General features: G+C 36.7%; 1 protein-coding gene across 8 annotated transcripts in view; it reads right to left on the bottom strand.

Annotated features, from left to right (window-relative positions):
* The window catches only part of ldb3a (LIM domain binding 3a), a 44,551-nt gene that overhangs the window by 8,853 nt on the left and 11,057 nt on the right, over positions 1 to 24,641 (bottom strand). For 3 of the 8 annotated variants that reach the window (XM_082154139.1, XM_082154140.1, XM_082154138.1), the window contains exons 3-6: positions 20,261 to 20,412; positions 14,674 to 14,749; positions 13,350 to 13,588; positions 433 to 576 (exon numbers count right to left, since the gene is read on the bottom strand). In XM_082154139.1, coding sequence (XP_082010265.1) covers positions 433 to 576; positions 13,350 to 13,588; positions 14,674 to 14,749; positions 20,261 to 20,412 — 611 coding nt within the window. Of the gene's footprint in view, positions 1 to 432; positions 577 to 7,634; positions 7,672 to 7,777; positions 7,945 to 8,769; positions 8,794 to 10,110; positions 10,315 to 12,053; positions 12,077 to 13,349; positions 13,589 to 14,673; positions 14,750 to 20,260; positions 20,413 to 24,641 lie in introns of all 8 variants that reach the window. The other 5 variants (XM_082154145.1, XM_082154142.1, XM_082154141.1 and 2 more) reach the window with 5 other exon arrangements.

Genomic DNA, 24,641 nt, shown 5'->3' with positions numbered 1-24,641 from the left:
TTTCTAAGAATTTTTTTTAAACATAATGTATTCCTGTAAGAGCAAAGCTGAATTTTTTCAGTGTCTTCAGAAATCATTCTAAAATGTCAATCAAGAAACATTTCTTATTATTATCAATGTTGAAAACAGTTGTGCTGCTTAACTTTTTAGACAGTGGTACTTTTTTTTCAGGATACTATAATGAATAGAATTTGAAATAGAAATCTTTTGTAACATTTTAAAAGTCTTTACTGTCACTTTTGGACAATTTAAGGCATCCTTGCTAAATTAAAGTTTTTTCTTTCTTTCTTTCTTTCTTTCTAAAAAAAAGAAAATTACACTGACCCCAAACTTTTGAACGGTATGCATTGCATGTATACATACCAATGTGGAATACAATAAACTAAGCAACAGTAAGAAGCAAGAAAGAAAATGCAACGCATGCAACTTTACCTGCTTACAGTGGTTTGCTCAGGAATCTCAGGCGCCTGATTGACTATCTGCAGCTCCGAAAGGAGCTCATTGGGCGAAGCAGCGATAGTAGGTGCACATATAGATGCAATGCTGGTGGAAACTGGAGCATGCTCAGCAGGAGTACTAGATACAAGGTTAGGTTGCAGTGATGTCAGAAACTGATGTCAGGCTGAAGCCATAAATACAGACAGCAGCCATGCTCAGGCCGTGTATGTATCTATGCCTTAATTTGAAAGTTAAATTTGTTCATAAGCAGCAGCTTCATTCTCATGCATACAACATTTTTGAATACAATGCAAGGATGTCCATCATGGGGGGCAGGGAATGTTAATTGCTATCTTCTCATTAGACTATTCTTATCTATTTTTTCATTGAAGGATGTCTCGGCAGCAGAGACAACTGTAAGTGCTATTCTTGGATGAATTAAATAAATCCAGACATTAAGGCTACAATCAATTACGTGCTCGATCAGGGACAATGAACTGCAGATGGCAGGACCTCACCATTTTAAAGTGACGTAGAGTATAAAGGTTATGTAAACCCTCTTAGTCTGTCCATAAAACACAATTAAGTGGTTAGAGAGCAGTAGATTAGTGATAAATGATACTCCCCTGTGATCCAAGCAAAGAAAAGTGCATTATTCACAAATAAACATTTCTTTAATCATTTGGCATCCCCTATACATAATCAAACAGAATAAATGAAGAAGATATATTGGTGTTGGAGCCGCCCAGGCAGGAGAGAGAAGAAAAGAGGCAAGCATCTATCAGCAGCAGGCCTGGTGGTGGACCGATGATGACTGACCCCCTTCACACACTCCGCAAACATCCTTTCTGACCATCTCTCTATTACTCATGCAGTTTATGTTGAAACTGCCCACCGGGAGGGGCAGAGGGAAAAGATTAACTAAAGAGAGCATTTAAAGCTGAAGTGCGTTTAATTTAATTTTATTTTATTTTATTTTATTCCATCTTAATATGTACCTATAAGTAAGTCATTCCTGATGATCGACACTGCATTTACTTGAGCATCCCGACCAGGCAAAGCAGCAAAATTGGCTTAACCAACACAATCTCATGAGAAAACTATTGAAGTGGCGATTTTGCAAGAGCTCATGATGTGATTCGTACAGAAATGTACATTTTTTAAATAAAAACTCAAGCCTGAAGATCCACCCCTAAACCTAACCGGTTTAGGAGCATAAGCAGATCATACTAAAATATGTACAAAAACATAAAATAGTTATGAAATGCTATGAGTGTGTTAGCTTAACCAGCGGTGTGCGTTAATTGCGGGATCGTTCTGGAAAGCCATTTAAAAGCAATTGTAACACTGACAATTCTAATTTGAGAATTTAATGAAATTCAGAAGTAACACACTTCAGCTTTAATATCATTCTGTGTATTATACTGAGTTGTGGTGATGGAACAGAGAGAAAGGTCTGTAAATGTTGGTTGCAGACATTTATGAAGCCTTCATGAAGATTTAAACACTTTCTGTGGTGAACGTGTGCGTATTGAGTCCCTTTCTGTTATTTTGAGGTGTACATTGTATGTATGTGTGTGAATTTGAGGGGCTTTGGGGAAGGTGTGCTGTGGCAGAAAGCAAACACAGATTAGCATTTATAGCAAGCTGTGAGAGACTGAAATTAGAGAAATGATTTGAAAAAATCTGAAGTGTATAAACAAAAAAGTATAACTCAGGAAATGATGATTACATTACTCTTTCTTACTCTCTCATGTCTCTCTTACTGCCTAATCTCTCTCTCTCTCTCTCCCTCTCTCTCTCACACACACGCACACACACACAAACATCTATAGGTCATAATGTCCTAACACTGTATTCCTCAACTGGCTATGCTGTCAAACTGAGACTTTTTAGTTATATTAGCAAAATCTTGAATCTCAGCAAATATTCAGAGATCAATGAAATACAGATCACAGAAGCAGACAATACCTTCAGATTGAGGGGTTGTAATTGAAACATGTACTAAACTACTTGCAAACAAGTAAATGGCTAATTCATGGTACAGGACCGGAGAGCAAAGAGAGTCAAGACAGGCAGAGGGTAATTCGACAAGATACTGCAGTGCCATCTTCTGGCATTTTACGCTTGACACATAGTTTGGACATAGGGAAAGAGTGTTCTCATCCTAAGAGCAGGTTAGTGCAACACAGTCTCATGAAAAGCAGCCTAACATGTATACTATCACTGTTCTTCTCTTTACATTCACACATGCAAATTAGCATGAACAAAATTGGCATAGTAGGGGGTTGCGAAGATAGACTGAATGAATACTGAATGAAATATGACGTTCATGCAATAATAACATCCACACATGGAGGAACTGTAATGCTTTGGATGTTGGATATAGGTTCAATTTATCCAACCCATGCAGTATTAAGTATCTGTTTCCAATTGTATAACTGTTTTGAGGAAAATATTAAGTTTTGTTGTTAAAGAAATCTATTAACACAAAATACAGAAAATGACTTATCTTGGGTTTTTGAAAGCTTTAAATAAATGACAATTTAGCTGCATTCATCTACTTACAATCATTCATGACAGGAAACAACCATTATGAGATTGGTTAAAAACACCAAACCAGTCCTTCGGGATTCAGGGGAGGATTTCTAACAAGATAATAGAGAATATCTCTAAATGAATAAATTAGTAAAACAGGTTGTTAAATACTAATAAAGTAAAGCACACTGAATGATTGCAACACACAACATAAGAAGATACAGACTAGTACAGCAGAACAACAACAAACATACAATTCAAGATTCATACAAAGCTGCTTGGACCATAAATGGCACTACAGACAAGATATTAGCATGACGGAAAAGAAAAATTTGTCACAAAACACCAAAATCATTGTTTCTTGACAAATTGGAAAACATGGTGGCACTCTGCTGACTTGACATTTCAATATTTAAAAACTACAATAATAATGATAATAATAGTCTGTCTAAATTATTTAACATATTATTGATAAAAGTGTGTGAAACATTTCCAATTACAGTCTTGTTATTGTATTTATTAACTAAAACCTTTCAGATTCGCTTTAATTATTTGAAATAAAGCTATAATGATATAGTATATAAATTATTATTATATTAATCTAATAAATAATAGATAAAAAAACATCTACATTACTCCAGATACATTTGAAAACGGTGTTTTCGTTTCAAAACGTTCCCCCATCCACACTGGTGTTGAAGCGTTTTCCTAAAGTTGCTCATCCGCACTAAAACGTCTGAAAATGCTAAAATCACCTTACTCCGTATGCGTAAAACATAATAAAAGCTCATGAGATGATACAGAGAGAGCAAATGCAATACATTTATCACGCTATTCTTCTGACACAATCATTTTATCAGTAAAATATCCCACCACTAAGGCGCACTCAAAATTGTATAATCTTAAACGTAATTGTCATGTTTTGCCACAGGAAAGCAATTGCGGTCTATTTTTGCTGTAATGTCAATATGAAGATTCTACAAAGGAACATTTCTCTTTAGCAACACTATGAAAGTAAATAGCACGGCACAACAATGCCAGTATAACCATAGATATCTATGGTAACAACAAATAAAACTATACCGTTATCATCTCCGTGTAAACAACTACAAAAATGCGAATTTGTGAAAACGGTGACGTCATGCGCATGCGTATTTTACGTGTTCAGTCTATAGGCGCATCGTTTTTTTACAAAGTGACATCGCCAACTACTGGCCTAGCATGAATAATACAGCGTTTTTAGTCCTTTTTGCAGATCTGTGTGAACAGGGATTGTTTTGATAACATTGTCTTCTGTTCACGAAAAACCCAAAGGAAAAACTTTTATGTTTTTAGTACATCGCTGTCATGTAAATATACCCTGAAGAACTGAAGAAATGTTGCCATGGCAACTAACTGAAATAAATTAGGTTTAAGTTGAAGTATTAAAATGACTAAACTAAAACTGAAATAAAATATATTAAAGCTGATTGGAAAACAAAACAAAAGCACCTAACAAAATGACTACAACTTAAATCACTGAAAATATAAAAATAAAATTCTAAATATTACTACATACATAATTGAAAGTAAACAATACTAAAATAACACTGCAATTAACCAATTAATAATAAGTGGCAAGACATATTAAAGACAAAACTATTGCCAGAATGAGCAAAACAAACATACAACTTAACGAACAGCAGGCAACAGCACTGCAGTGATGTGTATTGAAATAAGCGAAAGTGCTTATCTGTTTTTGTTTCAGTCAAGTTGAGGAGAGTCTGATGAAATATTGGAGACTGAAAATATGGGGAAAATGACAGCACAACATACAAAAGAGCTGACTGATGCAACATATGTCTGTGCAACCTAGCATGACATGTTCATCTGTACATGAAGGCAGAGATCTGAATAAATAAGAAAAGGATGAAGAGTGGGGTAGGGGCCAGCCACCCAGGGCCACAAGCACTCCAGTGCAGTCACACAGTCTTCCCAGCATGCACTGCATGCAAGTGGGAGGCTCAGAAGTGAAGTAATCCAGTAGTGAGATGATATGAGAGAAGGGCATGGTTAGCAGAAACATTTTTCTATTCTTAAAACAATTTAGCGCAAACCAGCTCACAGCAGAGATAACACCATTTCCCTATGTGACAACCAGACAGGCAGAATTACCTGGAGGAAAAGTCCTGGTTTATTGACTCTCTCTACTCACAGACATTGACTTCCATCCTGCTCAACCGCTTGAAGTTCTGATGGCTTCATGTGCCTTCGCTCATCTTCCAGACACAGAGCTCGTCCCTTTAGCCACCACTGATCTAGCTAAAGATTATTACACTTCCTACAGAAATAACCTTACACAGACATACCATAAAGCCTTACTAACAGCCTCATTTTCTCGATAACCACTGGATTCTAAAATAGTGATCTGTCAGATTTACAACATTGACTAGATTGACATCTTTATCACCCAAAACCCCTAGGTAGTCTAATATTTCACCACAGGCTTAAGTAAGAAATGTCTGACAAGTTTCAGAACATCAACGAAATAATAAATAGGATAATACTGTTGGTGATTCGAAGTTTGGTCTAAAGCTAAAGAGCTTTTGCTGTCTGTCAGAAAATAAGATAAGAAATGACATCTTAAAATAAAACTGACTGCATGTGAAAAAGATTTCAACATTTGCTAATCTTCTTAACAAACTTGTCCTCACATAATCACTGAAATACTATCCCAGTATCAAAGGGTTAGATTCTTAGATCTACATAGAAAAAGATAACATGACAAATTGTCTAATCCAGTGGTTTTCAACCTTTTTTACTCAAAGGCTCCCCATTGTCTAACATTATATTCGAAGGCCCCTCATATTATACCTCTGGTATTTCGGCTCTAATTATGACAACACTGCTTGCTTTCAAAGCTAGCTTTTTTATAATTTTTTTTGTCATTTTGTGATTCCAGAAAATTCAAGGTTTTGATTCTGAATGTTGTTCAATAAAACAATATTTATTTAAGGTAATAATACATCATTTCAGTTTACATTTAGTTTTTGTTAGATAGATAGATGGATTTAAATCTCTTGTATCCATGTGTACTCTCATACCCAGATAAAATCCCATTTCCAAAAAGCCTTTCCACATGATTAGTTCATAACATTTCTTTTATTTGATGGATTTGAAGGACTTTTGTACAGATGCAATGATGTTCTCAACAACCATCAATATGTAATCAAACAATCCGATACAAGTGAGAGAAGTTAAATAGTGGCAACAATCTCTTGAAAATTCCTAAATCTTTCCTATAGAGTGAACAAATAGCTTGAAAGTGATGAGCCAAACAACATAACTGACTTTCAACTTCATCTTTTCTGCTTTCATCTCACATGCTTTGACTTTCCTCTTACTCAAGCACTGGAGTCTGTCTATGCCAACTGTCTAACTCTCTCTATCTTACAGTGTTTCACTGAGGCACATTAAGTATTTGTGCCGACAGGCCATGGTGCCAGTTTTTCAGTTTAGCGAAACGAGGGCCTTTGGCTTCAGATTCAAACATTTCCCTGTGACATCAAGACATATATACAGGAAAAAAAAGAGGAAGGAAAGGGAGAAAAGAGAGGGTGGAAAAATGGGTTAGGGAATATGGCCTTCACTCCCCTGCCCAATATTTGTGGCTGTTTAAGGTGTTGTAAAATTGACATGTACCCTCTAAATGTTTTGCATTCAGCCAAATACTAGAGGTCACATTTTGCATTGTATTGTGTCAGAAGTGTAATGACATTGTGAAATAAATGAGAGCTAAAGATATGAAGAATGAAGCTTGATGTAAATACAACAGACCAGAGGTGTAAAGTATTTGAGTAATTGCCTGTACTTCATTACTGAAGTATTATTATTTGTAATTTGTACTTGTACTAAGGTACTGCTAAAACTAAATACTTAATCATAAAATTATACATTTTAGAATTTGATTTTAAAAAGATCTTCACGATTCAAAATACATATCATGACTGTGTGCAATTGCAAAACATAATTGTAATTGCAAACAGGATTCCCAAACACTCCAATTGCCCTTCCAACTTTAATTTTTAAAAGTTTGTTGTCTTTTTGAGGTGGATTAATTTTCTAGGAAGATAATCTTTTGGTTATGCGCTACGTAATTCACATCCTTCCTGGCTACAAATAATATAACTGGGCTATATTATCTGTACATCCAATTTGAAAGATTGGATATAAGTTTACGAAGACAGGGTTGCCAAGTAATTTGTAATTTAATGCCTATTTCTAAAGCTAAGAAAAATGTTTACATTTTGATACTTAAGCACAATTAAAATGTGAAATGTGAAAACTTTTCACTCAAGTATGTTTTCAGATATTTTGGCATTTCAGTAGCCAAGCATTACCAATTACCAATTTCTTTAACAAAAAAGTACAATTTCTCTGTAATTTTTACACCCCTGATACAGACAACTATAAATACATCGAGCTGTATTAGATTGATGCATCTAATGTGTGCGGATCAAGTTCAGCACAGAGAGTGGTGTTCGATTATGAGAGTTTGGTTGGGGGGTTCTGATCATATGTCAGCTTTTCAAAAAGCCTTTCAGGTTTTAAGAGGCAGAGGGCTGGGTTTCAGCACAGGTCAAATATGTGGCCACCAGATGCTGCTGCTAGATGCCTACCTTGATTTTCTCAGAGCTTCCTCATCAGGGTCTTGCACTGCAGAAGAGTAAAGACAAGGAGAGAACATGTCAGACTCTACACAACAAATCAAAATCTATATCAAAATAAAAGGAAAGTGACAAAAACAGGCAGGCAGACTCACTGTATTCAGTTCCAGTAATGTGGGCGAGGAGGCGGAAGGACTTGGACTGCAGCTGGGCGGCTCTTTTAGTCCATTCAGATGGCCCCAGGTCATTGTTTTCATTGGGAATGACGGCCTGATACACTGGGGAAGCACTGTCTATAACATGGTCTTTAACTGGCAGATTACTGCAACCACAGAAAAAGCCGGTCTTGTGAAACACACACTTTCTTTTCAGAATGACAGGGAACATCAGCAAAATAATTTTCATGTATAACGACATTAAATGCATTTTTGGTAATTTTTTTATTAAAATTGGATGTAAATTTACCTATTCTGACTAATTTACTGCCATTATCACAAACTTACGATGTACTGTATAACATACAGTTATGTTAACAGTCTGTTAGCACTGATTTTTTTTACATATAGATTGATAAATATGCAGAATACTTCATAAATGTGCTAATAAAGAGAAGCATGGGCAATGTGGCCAGAAGCTTGCTTATCACACATTATATCTCTTACCCAGAAGAATGACAGAGCAGAGCATTCAGAAATCTGTTTGTTGACATCTAAAACTCAATCGCTGACTGATTTCCTGTTACCACATTAGCAGACCCTCTTGTAAACCTCACCATTTAAACACGTTTTCACCAAAAACAGTCAAAGTCACCTAGCAACAAGATTAAGGGTTTCGGAGGAACATTTGAATGGTTAAGAACCATAGAAATGGAACTGAAAGGTGCGGTCTGAAAAGGAGTAGTATGTGATGTCATCGATGCATTAGGCTAAATAAAAAGGCAAAATCCAGCTATTTCAAAAGTTACAGGACAGACTCTGCTCATGAATACCAGGTGCATTTCAGAAGTCAAGATGCTCCAAATCAATCAAAGGGAGGTTAGAGGAAGAGATGAGAGAGAAATAGATAATGTGGTGATCAGGCATGCAATGCGCAAGGGAGGAGACGAAAAGAGAGTGCTCATATCAAACAGATGGATCAGGCTACTTACGATAGCGGAGAGTCAATTTCATTGCTGCCAGGCAGGGCCATTGAGATTGGACACATGTAGAGGGGGGACAGGGTACATGATGTACAGTGTGATGGATAGAGGAAGCGGTGGATGAAAGGATGGATGGTCGGGAATGGAGTGAGAAAGGGAAAATTAGATAAAGCTTCTACGCTATGCATTAGAGAAGGCTTCTGACACGAGACCGAAAGCCTAATCTCTCATTTTCATGATTTCAAACCATACAAAGACCATAAACATCAAAATACTGGCCAACAACACCAACAAACATAGAAATATGTAGATCACGGCTAAAACTAATTCCCAGTGGATATACAGAAGAAAAAAAAGTGCACAACTCATAGTACAGATTACCAAAATTACCAAAAAAAATTTATAATTCTCTTACTTTCATTAAGACTTCATGTATTTGATCAAAATACAGTGAAAACTGTAATATTAACAGTAATAATATAACTCTTTACAATTTTAATATATTTTTAAAAAGTCTTTACTCCTGTGATGGCAAATAAGTATTTTCACCATTCCAGTCTTCACGATCCTTCAGGAATCATTTTAATATGCTGATTTGCTGCTCAAGAAACATTTCTTATTATTATCAATGCTGAAAACAGTTTTGCTGCTTAATATTTTTGTGGAAACGTGATGCATTTTTTTCGGGTAGTCTTTGATAAATAGAAAGTGATGAACAGCATTAATTTAAAATAGAAATATTTTGTAACATTATTCATGTCTTTACTTTACTGTTTTGATCAATAAAAGTACCCTTACTGAATAAAAGTATTAATTTCTTTCAAAAAGAAAATCTTACTGACCAAAAACTTTTGAACGGTAGTTTACCCATAAGCCATGATCCATAACTTGTGCAACTGAGCATTCCCATCATCATTCCTATTTGTTTGCATCATTTATTCGTTATTTTCCTGTTCATCACTGTAAAGCTGCCTTGAAACAATCTGCATCGCGCTATATAAATAAAGGTGACTTGACTTTACTTGAAAAGCACACAAAAATCCAGCTGGTTCCACAGAAACTACACATAACATTGAAGACTTCGAAAACTGCCTTTCTTCTGCTTCTGTAGGGCAACATGTTCACAGCATACAATTTACATCACTATCATTTTGATGATGTTAAAATGAGGAAGAGTGAGACTATATCCAGTCTATGAACAGACATCCTTTGGAAGTCTTTAGCCTCGTGAGCATTAGCAGATAGCACTGGCCTACTCAAGCGTAGCTGTTTGCCAGGCGTTATAGCCAATGTGTGTCATGCAGGGCATGGGAGGAGGTAGAGGACGCAGTTAGGTGCACTAGATCTTACCCGGACATCTCGCTACCCCTGGCCTGGGACTGGCCAGCAATGGCATCCATAATAGCATCCTGGGAGTACATGCTGATGGGGGTGTTGTACTGGGCATGGATGATGGTGGCCTTGCCTCCAGGCCCCTTCACCTCAATGGGCTTATTGGTGGAGAGGGCAGAGTCCTTCAGAGCTATAGGGTTGAAGCTGGACAGGTACTCATTGCTGTGCAAGTGAGGGAAAGGTGATAAGGGATGAGTATGGGTAGAAGAGAGACAACAAAGACAAAATGGAGGTTAGAGTGAGAGTAAGAGAAAGGGAGTGAGGAAAGTGAATTGGTAATGAAAGGTAAGAACCCTTGGTTGATAATACCAGCATATGTTGTGTTTAAGATGCTGGTGTGCTGGTATTTCAACAAAGCTTCTTGATTACATTAACCAGCAGAAAAACCATGCTGGTCGACCAGTTCAGCTAGTCCACCAGCAAGACCAGCCTGGACCAGCATGATAATTCATGATGGAAGGTGTTGCAGGTGAGACTAAATGAGTTAAACCATAGTACGGTATTAATTAAATTGATTAATAAATAAATAAATAAATAAATAGATAAAGGGCCCAGTCTAATTTATAAGGTAGAAAAAACACATCAAAAATGTTTTACACAGCAAAAGATTACTACTACACACGACACATACAATGACTCGACACATACAATGACTTGTATAACTACAGCAAGCAGTACAACATAGCACACAAAAAGGCATGGGAATCTGCAAGAATTGAACAAATCCAGTCCCGATTATAATTCTACTTAATCATTCCACTTCCTTAACGGTTCCATTTACAATTTTTTTTAGTACTTTAAAGAATAAACATTTGAAGAAAAAAGTTATTCCATTGCCAAATGACGAGATGATTTCAATAATAAATACACGTACAACAATTCGTGCAAAAACAATATGTTCAGAGTATTTTAGTACGGTACCTGTGCAAGAACCATTAACGGAATTGGACATCAGGTGGTTTATAGTATTTTTTAAATATATGGAAACCAGTTGTAAATAAAGGTGCATTCTTGCTATGTCAGAATTACTGTAACGTCAACTTGTAAAAAAAAAGATTCACATCCTTGCAGAACTCATAATTCACAACAGAGCTCCGACTTGTACAGCCTGACCCTAACAATGTCATGCAGAAAAACTCAAAATAGCAGCGGCTTCAGCAGTAAAAATTTAGTTAAGCAGTTATTTAATAATTTTACTGTTTAATAATTCCTATAATTGACTATTGTTAATGCAATATTCTGAAAATAAACAAAAGACAGTTTAATGCAGCAAGTGCAGAGCTGCTAAACAAACTTTAAATAAAGTTTGTCAATAAGGCATTTGAATAACGACTGTTACTTGTTATAGTGTGGTTTTGTCTGTTGATTACTGAAATATTTCAGGTTTATTTTGCAATTATGGTTGCAATGGATACATAATTCCGAGTCCGAAGATGTGAACAGCTCTGAGTATAACGTCATAGGTTGTCATTTAGTAAATACGGTCATTTTTATATGCCATGAATGCAGCATAAGAAACCGTTCTTGATTCCCAACCCGAAATCTAAGTGTATATTAACTGAAAAGTGCCCAAAGAGGACCAATAGAATCATGACAAAAACATTTTCTATGCTTCACATGACTTCAGCAAGCAAAGCTCTAGCCCCCTAAAACACACACATATATATTCCAAAGAAGTGTGTTTATACCCATCACTGATTCTGATATGTTTCTCTGTGTTGTAGTAAAGGTTTACATTAAGCATTAGTACACCATTAAAGCAAGCTTTGATTGCACAGGAAGACAAATCTCACTAACCACACTGTATTGTTGATAACACACCACAAAGGCAGTTCCAAACAATTCCATGCACGTATACCACACAGAGTACTACAACGTTATGCCAGGAGGCTGTTACTAACTTGGCAGGAGTGTTGGTAATAACCTACAATGGGTGAAAGGAAACAGAAACAAGTGCATTGGTTAGCAACTCATTTAAGATTTAACATGGAAGGGTTGTGCCAATGAAAGTTATTCAGGATGTGGAATCTCCTCAATTTTTTAAAGGTGCAATGGTGCGATTTGCTAAAAAGCAGTAAACTCAAGCCATTGGTTGAACCAACATTGACCCAGTTGGGCTGCTCAAAAAAAAAAGAATTCTGTTTGTAGCACAGAAATGACACACTTCACCTTTAAGAAAAAGGAAAAGGTTAGTGTGTTTGAGTGCCAATGTGTGTTTGGCGTGATTGAAATATAACGTGTTTGTGCGCGCAAAAGAGAAATACGTTTTCATGAGTGCCTCCTTGCAAAGATGTGACAGGAGGGAGTGAGGGGGATGTATCAGTGTAGTTAGGAAACTGAACCCGGACATTCCATGACCTTTTATAGAGAGAGCTGCGACAGGTGCTCTCTCACCCATCTCTATAGCGACTGTGTAACCATATCACTCGACACTACAGCCTGAGATTTCCTCTGTGCTGCGGCACACGCTCAAACCTTTTTCGCTGCATATGAAAAGAGTAAACAGAGAGGGGTACAGGACATTGTCATCCATTTCCCTAATCCACCACAGTACAGCCAAAGTGCATTGCTTTGAGGTTACAACACAGAACTGAAACTGTCAAACCTGGAAAGTGATATAGTGCTTTTAATGTCTCAATATGACAGCTTGCATTGGTTGTCAAGATTTGATACACATAGTTTATGTGTATCAAATCTTGACAACCAATGCAAGCTGTTCAAAAGTTTGGGGTCTGTTCAAAACTTCAAACTTCTGAATGGTAGTGTACTTTCTGGTTTGACAGCCAATTTTTCAATTGAAACCCTCTGCTGGATACATTATCTGATATAACCTGATCACTGTACCTGAAGGAGGGTCACAGTAGGGACAACTGAAGCCTCAGCTCAAATTTGTCTTGCACATTCCCTCAGAGCCTTGAAGCCTTAACTAGATCCCTCTCTGGCCTGTTAATGTCAATAGGGAATGTGGTCAATGTAACAGATGTAACCTCTCTTTTCTGAATGCTGTATGGCTGCTGTCATTCTTCTGTCAAAGAGCGAAGTTAGCAACCAGATGGGCCTGACCTATAACCGTCCCACTGATTCTAACCTGAAACTCTAACCTGTTCATTTAACACTATATTTTTAAAATAGGACTGGTTAAGTTTTACCGCACATGGCTGCTAGCGTCAGATCTCGCTCTATTCATGATTACATACCCACTATGCATGCCTGACCCCACGCTCTTAGCCCTTTCCTGCAGCATGGCCATCTCTTGCAATGTCTCGGCAGAGTACAGACCGATGGGGGAGTTATACTGCTGTTTTTTTTCTCCGGAGGTGGATTTGTCCCTCGGAGAAGCTAAATGTCTTTGAGCAGGGAAAGAAGCATCTCCGCTACTGCTGGAGTTTGATTTAGCAGAAGCTGAGAGACCCCCATTCATTTGCACAGGCTGATCCTTAAAGAAGAAGTGCATGTGTGTGGACAGTGTTGAGAAGGAAAGAACAGAAGGAGCAGATCAGACGAAAGCTGAGAATGATTTAATAACTTACTGAAAGTAAAACAAAAGAGCCCAAAAAAGAAAATTTCTATTTTTGGATGAAATAACTAATCCTTTAACTTCTTAAACAAAATATAATTGTTTGCACACTACCGTTCAAAAAGATCACTCTTGTTTTTTTGTTTGTGAAATAATGTTTCTGAAATAAGTGCTTTCAATTTGAATATATTTTAAAATGGGTTTTTTTCCCTGTGATGGCAAAGCTGAATATTCAGCATCCCTACTCCAGTCTTCACTGTCACATGATCCTTCAGAAATCATTCTAATATGCTGATTTTCTGCTCAAGAAACATTTCTTTTTATTATCAATGTTGAAAACAGCTGTGCTGCTTAATATTTTTATGGAAACCTTGATTGTGAAATCTTATAAATGTCTTTACTGTCACTTTTGATCAATTATTACATACATTTCTAAATAAAAGTACTAATGTCAAAAAAAAAAAAAAAAACTGACCGAAAACTTTTATGTACTGTTGTATGTTTTAGTAAGTGTATGAACTAATCAGGAATCTCTTCTTTTGTGTGCCTATAGCAAAATATTTTTTAATTAACAGCAAAATGAATTATGAGAAACATTACATTTACAATGTTTAGTTAACTTTTTGCTGGAGTGTGCAAAGTGAATACCAGCAGGGGGCATCGTAAGGCTTTTTACAGGTAGCATTTGGAAGGATGTCCTATGTTAAATGTAGTCGAGGGGAACCCAAAGTCCAGAATCTATTATTATCTTAGCCTCTTAAAAGGAATCTTTAACTTGATCCAGCAAAAAAAAAAAAAAAAATTACCAGTGAACATCAGCTGAAGCTTTCTCCAAGGCCTAAATTACACATGAATCTTCATGAAATGAATCAGAGTGAGAGAATGTGGAATGTATGACCTGAGCTTGATTTAAAATATCTGAATGCATGGACATACAGTATACTGTTTTCAGATGTATGTAGAATGCATGACTGTGAGTAATGCATGAGTAATGTGTGACAAACCTTCTGATGGGGGATCACAGTCATAGGGGAGTCAATCCTTGCTGATGTCATGTGAACAGGGTTGGTTCGCTTTGACCTGTGATAAAATAGAGAACATAAACATTTGTAGAAAATGACAAAGAGTGCTTTGGATCACATCTTAAACAATATATGACAAAATTCCAATGTCAAATTGTCAACTATAAACATCTCATGCACAGTTTAACACACATAATGCACCCATGAACAAATATGTGGCAAATATTTTCAGTTTTCCTGGTCTCACATTTTTCCTTTGAGAGTGAACACTGACATAATAACAACGCAATTATGAATGCCATCTACAGTTTTTGTTGCTGCTATCAGAAAAATGCTTTTTTTCCAAACATACTTTGTTCCAAATTGAACCTTTTCAAAAGAAAAAATGTATAACATTACAAGCCTTGTACACAAAGGGGGAAATTTTTTTTTAAGAACACACATTTTGAAAATTTGTGCAAAATGAAAACCACAAAGACAAATTACAATGTGTTTTCTTTCTCGTAAAAGTAAGAGAAGTCCTTGAAACATCACAGTAGAGGTTGACAACAAAGTAGAGAACATATCTGACAACTGTTACAGTGTATCTCTCCCTACATGTCCACTTTTATATCAACAATCCTTGCAGAGTGAACTCTGGGATCTATTAAAGGGATAGTTCACTTTGAAATTAAATTTTGGTATGTTTTAGCTTACCTCAAGGGCATCCAAGATGTAGGTGTCTTTTTTTCCGCAGTAGTTTCAATTTTGATATTTTTAGGTCAAACCGTTCTTGTCTGTCAGTCACATAATGCAGGTCTATGGTCACTGTCTCAAAGAGCATGCACAGAGTCCAAATTAAAACAATTCCCCATCGTCCAAATTAAACAATTCCCCATCGTAAGTACACATTGATGGCCTAAGACACGAAACGAGCGATTTGTGTGAGAAAACGAACAGTATTTATATCGTTTTTACCTCTTGAACACAGCTGCGTCCAAGTGATCTGAGAGCGCGGGCGGGTATAGATGTATACACTAGATGTCGCATTGCAGGGTTCTCAAGTCTCACGCATTGGCCGTGAGACACACGCAATTCAACCAGTTGACACGCTCACACGCCACACCGTGTATTTCTCACGCTGAAAAGGCAATGCCAACCAAGTTGTCCTGCAAGCTTTATATATAACGTTGTATACGAGGCGCAGGCACACAAAGTGAAGTTTCCTGCCGCCAGCACGTATCTCGGCCAGATTGCGTTCGTTACTAGGCAACATAGATGCGCGAACACACGGAAGTTGACGGAACATTCTCGGCCACCTTACATTCGTTACTAGGTAACCAACAACATCGCGCAAACACACGTCGTGATGGAGAAGGTAAGTTGGAAGAAAGCTTGTCTAACATTTTTAGGCTAGAACATTTAATATATATAGCCCATTGTATACATTATTATTGATGCAGTCAAAAACTCTACAACTACTTTGCAACCAGGCCAGAAGCTTTGGCTCTGTTTGGCTAGCTTACGTTATCTGAAACTAAGGGAAATGTTAGTGGGTATGGGAAGGAATGAAGATGTATTTCTTCATTTTATTTTAAATTATATGTTATATTGTATTAATAGTCTTTCTAGTTACATTGAGGCTACATGTATTAAAGCAGAGTGCTCTGGGTAATATTTTATATCCTGTCAAAACATACATTAATCATTGCCATTGCATTTGTATTTTTCAAAGATGTCAGGGAAAAAGCAAAATGATATTTTATCATTCTGGGCACCAAAGGGTAAGCCCCCTAAAAAATTATTTTGAAATATAACTTTAAAGAGTATATTTGATGTGATGAATTGCTCTGTCGTTTATCAGATTTACCAATTGTTATCATTTCAAATTTGTGCTGCTTAATTATGAACAATGGGTAAAATTGGGGGGCGGGGGCAGGTGCGGGGACTGGTGGGGGCGGGGCTCCATTAGGGCTCCTCCCCTAACCGCATGTGATCTCACTCCAAGCTTTTGATAAAACTTGAGAACCCTGCGCATTGGCTACTGCGAAACCGTACCCAATGCGACATCTAGTGTATACATCTATACCCGCCCGCGCTCTCAGATCACTTGGACGCAGCTGTGTTCAAGAGGTAAAAACGATATAAATACTGTTCGTTTTCTCACACAAACCGCTCGTTTCGTGTCTTAGGCCATCAATGTGTACTTACGATGGGGAATTGTTTAATTTGGACGATGGGGAATTGTTTTAATTTGGACTCTGTGCATGCTCTTTGAGACAGTGACCATAGACCTGCATTATATGACTGACAGACAAGAACGGTTTGACCTAAAAATATCAAAATTGAAACTACTGCTGAAAAAAAGACACCTACATCTTGGATGCCCTTGAGGTAAGCTAAAACATACCAAAATTTAATTTCAAAGTGAACTATCCCTTTAAGAGTGTTAAAGTAAAGTAAAGATGGTCCAGTGTAATCCCTGCAGGTATGCACAGAGAGGGGAAATAAAGGTGAACACGCATTTTGGGGGATTTTGCTCATGATAAAGTGAACTAAAAGCAAACATGACTTAAGAACTAAGATACATCAGAATTGCAGGTTGCACTGGAGAGATCAATGATGTTTTTAAACTCAAAAACTTCAAGGGTCTCACGGATGAATGCTTGCAGACATGGTTTATGAGGGAGGTGCGCTAACCCAGGCGTGGCTCTCCCAAACACAACACAGAAAAATTCTGCACTGATCTGTTGATATTGATATTTGTACAACATGCCCAGAAGATATCTTTCAAGCGACACTGTTCAATTCACTGATCAATTTAGCCCACAAGGGCCTCCAATTATGACCCAAATATAATTTTGTATTTGCTCAAATTTGATGTTGTTCACATATACTGTAAAGCTGTTCACATGACCTTTTAAATTGTGGCCCATACCCATATGTGTCTAAACAGCCAATGTAATGCATAAAAAGCCTGTTATGTTCATCATAACATCATCAACACATTTCATAATTTAATACGATACCATATTTTGTTAAATGAATAAGACATTAGAACATAGTCTTCCAGCCTCAAATCTTTACATTAGCATCAGAACCTTAATATTTTAGTTTCTTTTGCTAATGTTCAAAGCAAGTGAAACAACAACATTTGGCATCAACATATGTATATATTCTGTATACACAAGAGAGGAACTGTCAGGGCCCTCTAGGCCTTCAGAGAGGGCCTTAACTATTGTAAAAATTAGGAATCTTTCCACCTAACGCTTTCAGCTCTGTGATTGGTGGTCCAGCTGTGAAATTCTAGAGGGCCAAGCAGTGGGTCCCTCTAAGTTTGTGACACATTCCACCTTCTGTGGGGAACACGATCGGAAAAAAAGAAACGCTGATAGACTAGCTAGCGCTATCCGCTATGGAAACCACAAGCAACATTAATGAGGAGGACATCGTTGCTAATTTATTATCCATGATTTTTAAATCATTTCAACCACAGCAATCAAGGGATACCCCTGAATGACAGCATCAACCAAGAAGCTTTAGTTGAGAAAAGTTATTTTGCAGAATTACTGGTCAGTCCGTAAATTTATTAACTTAGAGACCATGCAAATTTGCTGTAATTCTGCATAATAGTTACATTTTTCCCAAATTATAAATTTAATACAGTCTGTTACATACATTTAAATGGCTGCTGTGCCAGTCTAATGATATGATTTATTATCAACATATGCGGAAGTGTCTGCTGCTAATGTGCTATGGTCGGAGCGCTGTCATGACTCATTGGCTTACATAAAATGTTATTGGCTTTGTGGCCAGTTGTCACCATATTCCGCTGATATGACACACCAATTGTGTGATGGTGCAATTTTGTGTAATGATGATCCATATTAGAATAAGAAAGTTATCTGGATCAATTGCAGAGTGAACATAGCCTTGTTTATTGCTATATTTTGTCAGTGCTGGGCAGGCTGAAAAATAGCAAGTTAACAGGAGTATGAGGCTGCTGATGGATCAATGGACACTCGCCAGAGGCTGTGAAGAAAGCTCCTAAAAGCTAGAGCTACAGAATGCATAATACATTGTTTGTTTTGAAGAGCTTTTGAAATGTGTGGAATCTTAGCTATATGAAGCTTGTCTAATAATGTTGGCAACGTGTAACATGATGACTCAACAGGTAGTCTGATCTGATAAGGCCAGTGAGTTGTCAGAATGTTTCATACTCTTTATATCAGGAAACATGAAAGCAATAAAATCACATAACCTTTCCCTTGATAAAAACATACACAGCTCATGATCAGCAGTGCATGTTTTTATCCAAGGAAAGGTTATGTGCTTTTATTGCCTTCATGTTTCCTGTTAGTCAAAAAAGAAAATTTAAAAGAAGATATATATACATGACCTTTCCCTGGATGAAAACATACACAACTCATCAGAGCTCACACACAATCTCAGTCACATATGTTTGTGATAGATTGAAGCTGCAGTCTGTTTGCGGTTCATAAAAGTGATTTGATTGATTGACTACATTTAACAGTCAAGGCCTGCTTTTATTACACTGCAGTGAATGAGATCCACTAACATCTGCATTCGATATAATTATTTAAATTAATAATTTGGCTGTAGCAACAGAATCGCACAAGTGGATAAGAAAAAACTATGCTGTCAGTGAAGATACTGATACGAGCTTATGGCCGCCAAGAAAGATGAAATATCAGTGTGGAACACAGTGTAAACATGGCAGATCATTTTATTAACTTTACCAGAATGGAAGCCTAGACGAAACTCAAATGGGAATCATGATGTAATCCCACAGCAAAACGTCCTGGTGTCATTTTAATCAGGATGGACAATTATATCCAACAGGGACGGTTCTATTCTATTCAGTTCTGTTCTGTTCTATTCTATTCTATTCTATTCTATTCTATTCTATTCTATTCTATTCTATTCTATTCTATTCTATTCTATTCTATTCTATTCTATTCTACAAACTCTAAATGTTACTTATGCCATACACAGTATTGAATTTTCCATTACTGCCACATCCTTCTTTGAGAGTCATCATTCAAACCTTTGGACAATTCCCCTATACATTTTATGGTTTCATATGTTTTATGGCAAGTAGTATGACGCAAAAATGCATCAGCAAGTAATGACACATTTTTTTAAATTCAGAAGTTCAAATGTTCTACCGTTCACGATTTGATCAGTGAGATTTAAGAAAAAATATACTTTTATTCAACAAGAATGCAATAAATTGGTCAAAAAGATAGTAAAAACCTAAGTGTATAACTGTTTTCAACATTGATAATAATAAGAAATGTTTCTTGAGCACCAAATCAGCATATTAGAATGGTTTCTGAATGATCATGACACTGAAGACTGAAGTAATTCAGCTTTGCTATAACAGGAATACATTTTAAAAATTTTAATATATTTAAATAGAAATAAGTTATTTTTTAATCGCAATATATTTCATAATCGTACTGTTTTTACTGTACTTTTTCAAACTTTTGAATGGTAGTGTACATCAAAGCAAATTTGTAAGCTTACACACACACACACCTCCAAAAAGACTAACAATTCACTGTACCTTTGCATGGTGAGGGCCAGATTGAAGTTGGCAGACTTGATCTTGTTTTGGGCCTCCAGGTGTGTCATCCCCTCTGTGCTGACCCCATCAATGGCCACGATGATGTCACCCTGAATCAGGTTGCCGGAGGAGGCCTTGCTCCCTGGTGTAATCTGCAAAAAAACAAACAAATAAGCTTTTAAATGAAATACAGGTCAACACCTCTGCAAACTCAAAACTTGGGCAAGATAGTCATTTGTTTTTTTATTTGCCTGCCTCCCTATGGTATTGATAATGTAGGTTGATTGATGTATGTATAAAGGTGAATAAAGGAGAAGGCTCTGCAGGTACTTGCTTTATACCCTCTCAATAAAATCAGTGGAGGATAAAAACACACATATATTCTGGATCCATGACAGCTGGGTACACAAAGAGATCTCAAGCACACATTTGGCATTCTGCATGCTTAGTGCAACAACAGATAATGTGTTCCTCTTGCTAAAAATAGAACTGTGACTGCAGAATAAAGTTGCTCTTAGTCTACAGACCCTAAATCAATCTGAGAAAATGTGTATGAATATAATGTGAATGAAGAAAATGTCCGGGTCATATACCACATGTTTCTGACAGGCTTTGTGTGATTTCTTAATACCTTTATATCTTCCATTGAACTTATAGTTATATAGAAATTATTTATACACACTACTGTTCAAAAGTTTGGGGTCAGTAAGGTTTTTTTTTTTAAAGAAATTAATACTTTTATTCAGTAAGGATGTATTAAATTGATCAAAAGTTACAGTAAAGACTTTTATAATGTTACAAAATATTTCAATTTCAAAATAAATGCTGTTCTTTTGAACTTTCTATTCATCAAAGAATCCTGAAAAAAATGTATCATGATTTCCACAAATCTGTTTTCAACATTTCGTGAGAATTTCACACAGGACAACAAAACACTCATTATTGGACACTTTACTGCTGAAAAACGAATTTCTACAATGGAACTACAATAGTAGTGTATGCTAGTAATGGAAAATGGGTCAATTCTGTTCCTGCAGAGCATGTTGAGGACCACCATTTGTGATTATGTGATACTGATACAGGAAACCTACAGACTGCACAGATGGGTGACACTGTCTCATCTCTGTGTCATATATCAAGCTTTAGAGTCTGTTTCTTTTATTGTAAATCTGGCGAGGTTTCAGCTGTGTGTTTTGAGCCAGAAGCATCTCCTTAGCCAAAGTCTCACTGTGCATGGCTGTGCAGAGCTGTCTAATTTACAGAAAGCTGACGTGAATGCAAAATGAATAAAGCTGATTTCAGTTGTGTGCATGTTTCTCTCTAATCTCTTCAGGCTAGATGAGGAATTTTTGACACTGTGTTATGTTTTGCTCCCTGAGGGACTATTCCTAAAACTCCCATTGAGGAAAAACTGAAGAGCTCTCTGTGTGAGTGTATTTTTGCATCTGTTTTGATTTTAAATAAAAATAAAAAACCCTGAATGCATGCACATCTGAGCCAAGGATTTGGTTTCAAAAGTGCCAAGACTGTAAAGCCTATTTCAATAGCCTGAGAAGTAGACCAGCCATAAAAAAAGAAAAGTGTCTGAAATAGCATCAGGACACATGCAAACTCATTCTGAGAAAGTTAGTTTGGTGTTATTATCTGACAACAGATAATTGGCAGAGTTTTTTGTCCAAAGTCAATGGTAACCAAAACAGAACATTCTTCAAAATATCTTCTTTTGTGCTTCACAGAAGAAGGAAAGTCATTCAGTTTTGGAATGACATCAGGGTAAGTAAATGATTTTTGGGTGCACTTTCCCTTCAAATGCTTCACTCTAAGCCACAATAATAGAGCAATCAAATCAACTTATTCCATGGCTCACCTCTGCTATCTTACCTGAAATATTTGTGCCAAGACATTTCATTATGAACCAGTCCTACAGCAGTCATAGTTCAGTATATGATTTTCAATGATCTAGATCAGTGTCAGACATTGATCAGTGTCTGCTATTTGTCTCACATTAATTACTGGGTGCCTAGATTGAACCTTGGACAAACCAGCAAAGGGTCCAGAAGGAATATCAGACTTACAGATGGAGAGGAGCAGTAGAGCAGGTGAAACAACATGATTATGCACTATGTGGATACAATGTATGATGCAATGAAAATACTGTTGAGACAAAACTTAGAGGCACTTATAAAATCCCATTATATATAAGTTAGTTCCACTTCTCTAATTTGATTGGTCAAACCTATAGGTACATTTTAACTTGCCAAATTTTGTCTGTAATTAAAATTAGTCAATATTTGGTTTGGCAAGTTTGGCAAAGTGACCATACAAATTTAGCCGTGTGATTGAGTAATTTCTCCCACAGTGTTTTAGACAAGTACTTTTAAATAATAAATTCATGAAATTCACTTTTTGAAGTTGCATTCAAAATCCACTTGGTTTAGCAATCTGTGAGGTGTGCAAATGGGCATGAATGCTTTTGTTTCTTAAGGTGCTGTCACAAAAAAGATCCATAGACTATAGTCAATAGTGTAACAATGTATGTACAGCTAATCTGAAGCCACTTTCGGATCAATCAGCTTTCTGTTGGTCAACGCAGTGAATCCATGTGACCAACTTGAACGCGCTGCGAGATCTGCGTGGTGAAATCTTTCACCCTCAAGCAAAATTCCTGATCGCAGGGATTCTGGTTGCTGGTCACTAGCATTTTGCTTGAGAAAAGCATGACTATGCTGCTCCACCAGCTAGACAGCTCTAACCAACATAAACCAGCCTGGACCAACATGAAATTCATGCTGGATTTTTCAGCAGGGCCCGAAACTTTATTGCTGTTGTTGTTATTCTCCTCTGATACTTTCACAAGCTCAGGGGACGTTCACACAGAATGTGTTTTTTCATTCCACTGCTCTATTTTTCCATTGTTTTTCAATGTACACACGAGCTAGACAGACATCTTTAACCATTGAACTCTTTTGCAGCATCTCGCGCATGACACAGAGCACTCAAGAAATGCAACTTTAAAAAAAAAGTTTTTAACAGCAAAATGCGTTCTGTGTGAACCGGCCCTCATTCTGGTACATCAAAGACAAGGCATAATAACATAGGGATCAACTAATAATCAAAGATATCTAGTTAATTATTAGACAAACACAAAATGTTTGACTGCACCCCTTGAGTGTTTGCTTATCAAGTATTTTGGTTTGATTTTAATTTGATTATGCTTTCAACTCTCAATAAGAGTGTAGAACTCTTTGCTGAGTTTATCTTATTTTATCATGTTTATCCATTATTTTACACAATAAAAAAAAAAGTGGATTCAAACTGCAGATTTAATCTGGGTTTGATAATCAGTCGGTGTCTCATAAAACAGTGCCATTGTTAGAGGAATGCCTTGCAGTGTGTGGCTACTGTGTGTAATACCTTTAAAAATGTATCGGTATGTGACAGCTGTGTTTCCACTATTGTGGTCACGTCTACACTGTGGATGAGCTTAACATGATCAGTGCAATCTGATACCTGGATGGACTATATATCCAGGCACTTCACACAAGCTCATGAGCAAATATGACAGATTGTAGTTGCCCTTCTTGCAGAATGCATGGCACAGTATTTGATAATCTTTTTCTCAAAATAATTAACCTACTCAAGTTCAACTGAAAGAGCTCTTATACTCTGGCACAAATTCACAAATAACTGAAGTCTGTCTTGTTTGCTTACTGAGGTACAGGCCTGTAAGAATAAGCCACACTAGGTTTAGCAACAACAACAAAAAATCTTGATATGTCCATCCAACCTTTGGATAAATCGAGGTTGGAATGAACATGCTTGCAGTTAAGATGGCTGTGATACGTCCAAAATAGTTTTAAATGACAGGCTTCTTCCTCCTTCCTTCAAAAACAAATGCTCTGTACTTATAACTACCCACATTGGGTAGCAATTGCAGTCTTTTTCCTGCTTGACAGCTGCTCTAATTGTGTCTGTGTAAATGGGTGCTAGCCACTAGAGTGTTGCGGTTGTTTTAAGAGTTGTCTTCCTCTATAAATGTCAAGTCTAATTGCCTCATCTAGCAAGGGGAGTGTCCTGTCACCTTTAGAAAGGCCACTGTGATGGTAGTGTTCATGTGCATCCCCATAAAGTGACTTCTGACCTGTACTCCAAATTAAATGAAAAAAAAAAAAGTAAGTCATTTAGGTTTGGAAGTATATGAAGGTGAGTACATGATGACAGAATTTTTTTCACTTCTGGGTTAACTATCCCTTTAAGGCTTCATTAAATTATGCTGAATATTAGGTAAAATCGTATAAAACATTAATGTCAGAAAAAAAACATGGATAAAGACATTTTGCAAAAACATTTCTAATTCAGATTTACATGTTTTAAGGAATGC

The sequence above is a fragment of the Leuciscus leuciscus genome, assembly GCF_965113295.1.
Source record: "Leuciscus leuciscus genome assembly, chromosome: 22".
In the NCBI taxonomy this organism is placed as follows: Eukaryota; Metazoa; Chordata; class Actinopteri; order Cypriniformes; family Leuciscidae; genus Leuciscus; species Leuciscus leuciscus.
This window is presented reverse-complemented; position numbering and strand designations above follow the sequence as displayed.